This window comes from Eretmochelys imbricata, chromosome 24 (assembly GCF_965152235.1).
Source record: "Eretmochelys imbricata isolate rEreImb1 chromosome 24, rEreImb1.hap1, whole genome shotgun sequence".
Taxonomy (NCBI): Eukaryota; Metazoa; Chordata; order Testudines; family Cheloniidae; genus Eretmochelys; species Eretmochelys imbricata.
In genome coordinates this window covers 14164874-14174469 of record NC_135595.1, presented here as the reverse complement: position 1 = coordinate 14174469, position 9596 = coordinate 14164874, and the positions used below count along the sequence as shown (strand labels likewise).

General features: G+C 54.2%; 1 protein-coding gene across 1 annotated transcript in view; it reads right to left on the bottom strand.

Annotated features, from left to right (window-relative positions):
- Positions 1–456: 456 nt before the first annotated feature.
- The window catches only part of LOC144279943 (IgGFc-binding protein-like), a 54270-nt gene continuing 45130 nt past the window's right edge, over positions 457–9596 (bottom strand). Inside the window, 6 exon segments of the mRNA XM_077841647.1 lie at positions 457–744; positions 1430–1810; positions 3651–3850; positions 5320–5890; positions 7364–7953; positions 8313–8877. Of these exon segments, the coding sequence (XP_077697773.1) occupies positions 457–744; positions 1430–1810; positions 3651–3850; positions 5320–5890; positions 7364–7953; positions 8313–8877 (2595 nt within the window).

The window sequence follows — 9596 nt, the reverse complement described above, 5'->3', positions numbered from 1 at the left end:
AAATCACGATTTCTGGACCTCTATTTCCCCACCTGTGAAACAGGCATGATCATCCTTCCCTTTGTCTAGTTAGAGACACTGGGGCAGGGAGCCTCTCTTGCTATGTGGCAGGAGGTCTGTGTTGCTGGCAGCGGGAGGCACCTGCAACTCCTGCAATCGCAGGAGGTGCCTGACCCGGTGACAAAGAGAAAGCCAAAATGAAACGCAAACCCCACCCAGCGGGATTGGGGGCAACACTGCTAGGGATCCCGGAAGTGAGCTCTGCAGTGGGCCACCACTACCAGAGTACCGATAACTAGAGCTGAGATGTAGTGGGAAGCCATGCTGGCTAGATGGCTTGAGAGAGAGGTTGGGACCAAGTCGGGTGTGGGTCTGAAAATCAATGGGATCTGGGCATCCTCTGGACACGCAGAATGGGGTGTTGAGGATGCCAGAACAGGCTGTCTGCAGAGCCACTCACCACCCGGAGAAGTCTCTGGCCTTCCAGGCAGCAACGACCTCCGCGAGGTTCCCTGTAACTGCCCCGCTGGGCAGCCGCAGGTCATCAGAGACGTCGCCGTTGAAGTTCCCACAGGGTGCGCACAGCTTGTTAGCCAGACTCTCGCCGACTCTCAGCAACACCTCCCCACTGGGACTGAACAGAACCTGCAGTCCCAAGGCCTGGACCACGGCCACGCCACCCTGAGATTCGCTCACAGACACATTGGAGATCTTCACCGGGAGCGGCACCGGGTGCCCGTTCACCTGGAACACACAGACAGGGAGGACAGGAAGACATGGGGGTGAGTGAGACTGAGTGACAACATCGCAGGGCAGCGGGGCCTGGAGTCCATGGGCCACGTCGCAGGGCAACAGAATCAGCTGGCTCCATCGGTGTGTGGAATTCCTCTCCCTTCCCATTCGGAAAATGACCCGTTTTGGCATAGAAACAATTTGATAAATCGGTGAAAAATGTCAGTAAAAACCTGGCCCATTTCCAAAACAGGCAGCACAAAAATGGCTTCAAGTGGATGTTCAATATTCCCACGATTTTAATTCCCAGCAGCTCTGTCTACAATAACTGTAAAAAACTGTTATGTCCATGCACAACAGGAGGGGCAATGGACATCTTGGGTCTGTGCAGAGTGGGTTCTAGTAGGTTAGAGGAGTGGGGTGAGGAGGGTTTGACAGCCAGGACTCCTGGGTTCTGTCCCCTGCTCTTGGAGGGGAGTGGGGTCTAGTGGGTTAGAGCAGGGGGGGCTGAGAGCCAAGGTTCTGGGTTCTGTCCCCAGCTCGGGGAGGGGAGTGGGGTCTAGTGGGTTAGAGCAGCAGGTGGGGAGGGGCTGGAAGCCAGGACTCCTGGATTTTATTATTTAGTTAGAGCATGGCTCTAATAGAAGGAATCTCTCCCCTGTGTCTCAGCCCCAGTTCTGACCCAGTCCCCTCTTACCCACGTCTCCTTGTTCCTCTTGACAACGACAAAAGCCTCCTGGAAGAAGACGTAGATGGCTGCACCAGCCACCACTCCCCCGTTGCTGCACTGCTGGACCTCTACCACCACCCTGAACCAGGAGGGGGCGCTGCCGTTGCAGAGTGAAGCCACCTCATAGGCCCCACTGTCAAGGACCTTCCCTGAGGTGCCGTCGAAGGAGGTGAGCCGGGCTCCGGGGAGCAGCGTGCACCGGCCTTCCCGCTTCACGCAGCCGCGCACCCCATCCTGGAGCGCACAGGCCTCTCCAGCAGGGCAGCTGTGTGGCTCGCAGACGAGCCCAGCTGTGGCATGGCAGGTGCACGTCTCAGAGCAGTCACCGGAGATGACGCTCTCCCCAGCCTGCAGGGAAATTCCCAAACAACTCCGTTAAATTTTCACTGGAGAGAGAATCAAGTTTCCATATCAGTGGCGGGAAGCAGCCATATCTCCCTCCCCAAAACCCCTGACGCGGGCAGCTGAGGGAACCCTGCTAAGAACAGATGCAGAAGCACTGATAATGCCAAGACAGACTGCCCAGATCGGCCGGGAGAGGCCTGATTTCAGGTGCCCACTTCCAGCCTCTCAAGCAGCTTCTTGTCTCTCCCTTCATCTTTCAGCTTAAGGGAGTCAAGTCTCAACATCCCTGGAACCAGTGGTATCCAAACACCCCCAGAGTGACCAGCAAGCAACTAGAAAACAGCAGCAAAGACACGAGTAAACTGTGTGAACAGCAATTTTTTTGCCTTGCTGGCAACTCCAAAAGAAATTGTTTCAGGTCAAACTGAAAATGAAGTTTGTCAAAACTTTCAGCGCATTTCAAAGTCCAAAAAAGATAGTTTTGGGTCAAACCCACTATTTTGTTTCAACAAAATCAAAATGTTTTGTTTCAAGGTCCATCATTTTTACACCCTCGAGACTGGCTCTATTCATACAATTGAAGGAAATTTTGAAACAGAAAAGCTGATTTGAACCAAAAAAAAACCCAAATTGTTTTCTTTCACAGCTGACCCTTTTAAAACATTTGCGGTTGGTTCAAACAGTAGCATGGCCCAGAATTCACAAAAAACCTGGTCCAACAGACAGCCCATGGGATGGATCCAGCCTACAGGGGACTGTTCCGTCCAGCCCACAACCACACATTCTACAGCAAAGCAGCGTCTAATCTCTGCACAGTGTGACCTCACACGCACCACCCGTGCGAGGTGATTCCATATGGAGGAGGCACTTTTGGGGGACATCACTAGAAAGGTTGGACGACCAACAGCATGAAGCATAGAATTGAATTACCCACGATAGGACAGAGCCAGTGGCAGGAATTCTTCATCAGGATGGAAAGTTTAGTGCCGAATTTATTCAATTAAAAAGTTCCTGCATTCCTCACTACAAAAGGCGTCGCAAGCCACTGGTTTCAAGATTTCCTTTAATTTTATTAACAAAAACAACCACAAGTGTTTGAGAATGCTCAACACTGAAACAAAACTTTCCCCTTTTTTTTTTTGGTTCAAATGAACTTGGTTTCAAAATTTCCTTTAATTTTATTTTAAAAGAGAAAACCAAACCGAAAAATCAAAATGTTCCATTTAAAAAATGTTGAAACGAAACACTTGGATTTTTTCTGAATTTTTTGTCAGGTTGTTTTTTGGCTGAAATAATTCAACTAAACCAACACAAATTCGCAAAACAATTTGGTGTCACTGAATCTGCATTTTTCTCTGGTGTGGGGGGGGGGCAAAAGGTCTGGGGCAAAAATTCACCCAGCTCTAGTTGCAAGACCACTAGTGCTCCACAAATTTCCAGATGTAAAGGACAAAATTCAGCCATACTGTTGGTGGATTGCAACCCTCTGATGTTGAAAGAAGCTGTCAATTCATTAGGTCAGAGCTAGAAATAGCCAGATGCAATTAGTTCCATAGTAGGAATTTCAGAGGTCTGTGTGCTTTTCCCAGTTCCTGCCCCCAGCTGCTGCAAGGAACCAGCTCATACTTTGAAGGTCTGTACAACCCAAGTAGTGACTCGTGGGTGGAGCTTATTCTGTGGGTGGAGCTTAGGGAAGTACCACACCCTCTTTGTTTTTTCAGTGGGACCCCTTGTGTCCTCAACTCAGCTCCTCTCCCTCCTCCTCCTGTTTCAGTCAGGTCAGCAGGTAGCAAGGGCAGCAGCCGGCCTGAGAAACTTCACACCCCGATACACCAGCACCCACCCTGATGTAGTGTCCATCGTGCACACAGCCGCACCCATCCACGGACACGCACCCCTCCCCGTCAGCCACGTAGCCCACGTCACACTGGCAGCCTTCAAAACACTTCCCGGTGCACTGGGCAGGGGTGGACAAGCCAGCGCAGGTGAAATCGCAGGATCTAGTGCACAGCTCATAGTGGCTGTTGGCCGGGCAGGCCAGAGCTGGAGAGAGAAACAAATGAGAAAGAGAGAGAGGAATAAAACAAAGAGTAAATGCCCAAGCAACACTAGCAGCAAACCCATGTGTTTTAGATCCATCACATGTACACCAGGTGAATAAGGGCATGTCTACACTACAGACTTAAGCCGACCTATGTAATTACTGCAGTGGCTGATGTCCACACTACCCTCCTTCTGTCAGTGATGCATGTCCTCACCAGGAGCACTTCCACCGACTGCAGAGGGGCTGAGAGCCAAGGCTCTCAGCTCCCTGCTGGGAGCCAGCTCCCCAGGCTCCCAACCCCCAACTGGGAGCAGGGGCCAGTCGCCTGGGCTTCTTGGCTCCCTGCTGGGATTGGGGAGACAGCCACCTGGGCTTCTCGCCTCCCCAATCCCCACCAGGATCAGGGGGCAGTCACCTGGGCTTCTCGCCTCCCCAACCCCAGCCAGGACCAGGGGGCAGCCACTCGGGCTTCACGCCTCCCCATTCCCAACCAGGAGCGGGGGGCAGCCACTTGGGCTTCACACTTCCCTGAGCAGGGAGCCGGGCAGGCACAGCCTGGCTCAGAGCAGGGAGCCAGGGGCAGTCAACTGCCCAGCTTTAAACTGAAAAAGCAGCCAACAGCTGTTGTAAGGAGCACAGTGTCTACACGGACACTGCCTTGCCCTAACTACCCTGACAAAAGCCCTACGCCTCTCACGGGGGTGGAGTTATGATGTCGGTGTATTAGGGCACTTACATCAGAGGGACATGGCTGTAGTGCGTACACTGACAAAGCTAGGTCGCCTACACGGTAAAGCTGGTACAAACAGGTGTCCTGTGATTACCTGTCGGCACTTTGGCTTATAACAGCACTCTTGTCTTGTGACCGTCTGTCACAAGATGGCACCTATTGATTAGTTGCTTGTATCAAGTCTTTAGGCCTTGAACCTTAGCTAGTTTGGCTATGCTACTGTTACAGGGGCCTGCAGGCTTTTCTGCTACTGCCTTCAGCCACACCTACAGCTTATTTAGCGTATGCCCATATGCCTATAGCAACATAGCTACGTGGCTCAATAACAGTGCAGATGTTCCCATCAGGGCTCTGAGACCCACCCCCCAATCCTATTCACAGACCAAGCTCTGGTTTTTTGGCTGGGTTGGTTGGTTGCTTGTGTTGCCATGGAGACGCACCTTTAAGACACCAGTGTTCTGGGTTCAATTCCCAGCTCCACCAGGGACTCCTTGGTCTGAGCAAGTCAAGTTATTTTTCTGGATGTTTTCTAGTTTGTTTGGTTTTTTAAAGACCAAGCTGCTGCTACTGATCAGGTTTTTTGGGGGGTGGGGCAGTGGTAGGGTGAGGAGAGGGCTGGGATCAAGAGATCTGGGGTCCCAGGGAGTGGGGATGATGCGGGAGGGGGAGCAGACAGAGGAGGGATGAGGTCTGGGAAGTTATCTCAGCCCAGGGCTGTAGGTTGCTCTATAAACTTACAGCAGAAGGAGGCCGTTCTCCAGGCTCTGATTTTGGCCCCAGCTGCCTGGCACGCGGCCACGTAGGCCTGGAGGCTCTGGCAGAGGGTCTCTCCCGCCCCATTGGCAGCACACATGTCATAGAGACAATGGTTGAAGTACTCGGCAGGGCTGACCAGCGAGTGACAGTCTCTGAAGGGACCTGAGGTGGCTCTGATCAGCCCACAGGAGCTCTCGACCTGGTACGGCGCTGTCTTGGCTGCATCGCAGACCGGGCACCTCTCACCACAGCCATCGGCGCACGTGGCACCATCAACGGGCACCTTCCAGGAGGCCCCAAACTCATCCGCGTTCTGGGCGCTCTTCCCACCGGGCAGCAGGAAGTTGTCGTTCTTGTCACCATTGAAGTTGCCGCACAAGCCGCACACGTGTCCCTTGTAAGAGCTGGGGACGGACACCAAGGCGTAGTACGAAGCATCGTAAAGGAATTTGAGGCCAAAATCAGTCTGGACGACAACATTCTTCCCCTCCTGGTTCACGCGGATTCTCCCGCTGTCTAGGGCCAGCGGCAGAGCGTAGAGCTCCCCGTTGACCTGTGCCAAGGAAAGGGACGTTTGCCCATCACTGCATTAGATTCCGGAAAAACTGACTTGAGTTTTGTCATGTAACTTCCATAGGCTGATCTACTGGGGCTTCCTGGGACTCGGGCCCATATTGGCTCTTCTTCCTAGGCAAGGCCAAGTTCTGTCTCTCCTCTAGCTAGTCCTCCAGGACACATACCTGGACTAGACAAATTGCCAAGGCCTCTCTCTTTGCCGTCTATTTCTTTATTTATCTCGTCTTAGCTTAATGCAGGATCTTGATTTAAATGCAGTTGGGAGAGGTTGGGTGGATTTTGGGGAGAGGCTGCCCCGACGTTTGTGAAGATATAACCCATACTACCACCATTTTTTGCCCCACTCTTGGGGCTAGACTACTTCTAGACTCAGCATATGAGACCACCGGCATTTCTGACTTAGTAGAACTACTCTGAAAATGGAAAAGGAGGACTTGTGGCACCTTAGAGACTAACAAATTTATTTGAGCAGAAGCTTTCATGAGCTACAGCTCACTTCATTGGCATTTTCCCACCCCAGCCCCAAGGAAAATTTCAACTTTTTTCAGCAAAACACCAAAATATTTCTGAAATGGCACCGTGGTGCCGCAGGGGAGTTTGTTATACAGTCGGGGAAAATAAGGCACATAAAGGGGAAGGGACCTGTCCATGGTCAACCAGCAGAGCAGCTGGGAATAGAGCCCAGGTGCCCTGGCTCTATTCTAGGTCCTTATCTGGTCTGCATTAATTTGGTATCTGAGCAGCCCTTTAGCATATTTATTGTGACAATCTGCCTGGGAGGCAGGGCAGTGCCATTATCCCCATTGTACAACTGGGGAAACTGAGGCATAGATGGACAAAGAATCTGTCTTCACTGCACAGCTAACCCAAGTGATTGGTACTCGAGTCTGAGCTTAGCCGAGCTTGGGTGTGTGCCTCCCCACTGCAGAGCCCTCCTCGCATTCCCGTCTCCAAGCTCGCCCGTTCTGCCTCGGGGCATAGCCTGAGTGATGAGACACTCTGGGATCCTTTCCCAGTCAACTGTGAGAGAACTTGCCTGTCCTTAGGCAGGAATTGTGGGAAGGCACTGGAGGACCATCCACACTCGAATGACTGAGCCTGCGTCAGCTGCCAGCCCACGTTGAAGTTCTAACCCACTAGGAGCTGGGTCAGCTAGCCAGGGTTTAAAGCCCCAGGTCAGAGGTTTTTCCATGTGGACAGTGGAAGGGTTTGGGCTAACACCCAGGTTACATGTACAGGGACTTGCTCAAGGTCACACAGTCAGCCTCTGATGGAGCAGGGACTGGCACCCAAATCTCCCAAGCACCCTCACCATGGGGGCCATCCCTCCCCTCCACTCCAGCCATGCTACATCTGGACGTCAGGGCACCCGGATCAGGCTGCGGAATAACCAGCAAATATGGAGTTGGCCAGCAACGGGGCTCAAAGCACACGGGGACCTTACCACAACACTCCATTTCCTCCCCCTCTCCACGGTGATGGCGTAGCCATGGACAGAAACTACCAGCATCCTTGTCCGAGCCACGCGACCATCGCCAGGGCTCTCCTTCTCCACCACCACAGAGAAGTTCGCCAGCCGGGCACTGCTGCTGCAGAGCTCGGCTAAGGTGTAAGCACAGGAGCCCTGGAAGTCGAAGGCCCGTCCGTCCAAGGTCAGGTAGTGGGAATTGCCGGCCACGGTGCATTTGCCGCAGCCTGTGGCGTGGCAGCCCAGGACTCCGTTCTCCACCCTGCACTGCTCGCTGGCTCCACAGGAGGCCTCCTGGCACTCGACCACCCCGTTGTCTTGGCACCGGCACCGCTCCCGGCAGGAGGTGCTGGCGTGGAACTCCTCTCCCTTCCTGTAATACGTGCCCTGGTGCACACAGCCGCACTGCGCGACGGGGACGCACCGGTCTCCGCTCAGGAGGAACCCGGCGTCGCAGAAACACCCTTCGGCACAGGGAGCGTCACAGCCGTCCGGCGCCGAGAGCCCGTGGCAGGTGGCAGGGCAGCCGCTCCCACAGAGCTCGTAGTGGGAGTTACGGGGGCAGGTGGGGCCTGCAGGAGAAGATCAGAGGGAACGTGCAGATGGGGGTGAGACAAAAGGCCCATTAAGGCACAGTGGACAGAACTGGGGTGGGTGTGAAACTGGGAGTCAGGACTCCTGGGTTCTATCCCCAGCTTTGGGAGGGGAGTGGTGTCTAGTGGTTGGAGGGGGGGCTGGAGCCAGGATTGCTGGGTTCTATCCCTCCCCAAGCTGCGTGAGCCTCACGCCAATCTCCCTTAGATAGCAGTAAGCCACAAATGTGCGTGGCATGTGGGTGAGAAATTCTGACATCCACTCCCCGTGTCCCCAGCAGCAGGGGCTGGTGCGCACACGCCAGTCCCTAAAGTAGCATCCCACAGGCGACACTCACTGCAGAATGAGGCTGTTCTCCAAGGCCCTATCTGGATGCCCCCAGCCTGGCAGGCCGTCACGTAGGCGCCGATCGCGCCGCACAGAGCCGAGTGATGCCCCTTGTACTGGCAGGTGTCGGAGAGACAATCATTGAAGAAGGGGGCTGGGTCGATGGCTCCGTGGCACTGTCTGAATGGCCCATCCCCTGTGGTGAGGACCCCGCAGTACTGGTCTCCCTTATAGGGTTGTCTCTGAGCCTCACTGCAGACTGGGCAGTCCCCGGTGCAGCTGTCCGAGCACCCTGGGACCTCCCCCACCTTCCAGCTCTCTGCGAACTGGACGGCATTGGTGGCCCGGCTCCCATCCCTCATGATCAGATCTTGGCCGGGGCTCTGGTTGTCATTGCCACATAGACCGCAGAGGGCATTGGCGTAGGTGTTGGGCACGGTGACCTGGACCAGGCTGCTCCCATCAAAGGTCACCCTCAGGTCGAAGGCGGTCTTGATGAGGACTTGGGCTCCGCTGATGTAGGCCTGGAGCGTCTCCTCGTGGTAGTAAGGCAGATCCACAAAGACTCCATCAACCTGGAACAGACATGGCATGGCCAGGGCTTAATTTTGAATGAACACTGCAAGGAGGGGGCAGGGGACAGGGACCCAGGACTCCAAAGTTCTATCTTGTGATGAAGTTAAGGATTTTTGTAGTGTTTTACATGAATAGTGTGTGTGTGCCTCAGTTTCCCTGTGTTGCCTGTTTAACAAGGTGGTGAGAGAGGGTTTGTTGTTGCAGAGGACCAAGCGTGACCACACCTAGCAGCTGGGACCCCCGGACAATGGCCTGGCGATGAGGAACCCTAACAACTGGTGACCTGCTGACTAACAGGCCCACCCCAGCTTGGCAGTCAGCTGGTTCTGGCCTGTGGGAGGACAATGGGCTGAGAAGAGAGGACCCCGGTGACCTGACCAACCAGTTCCAGCTGGAGGGGAATAAAGGACAGAAGAAAGGGGCCCCAGCACCCTGTTTACTGGGATGGAAAAAGGACAGGGGAGGAGCTGTTGGGGAAGGGGTACAGGATGTTCAGCTGGAAGGAGGGGGCTGCTGGACTGGAGAGAGAGAGAGAGCAGCCAGAGCTCACCTGGATGCAGGGGAGACTTAGATGAGCTGTGCTGAGGGAAGCCAGGCCTGAGGCCCAGAGAGTTTCCTCTGCTGGGTTCAGATGCTCAATAAACTCTCCTGTGTTAAGCTGGCTGAGAGTCACTCCGGTCTGGAGAACAGGGGGCATTACTCCCTCTGGAGTGGAGGC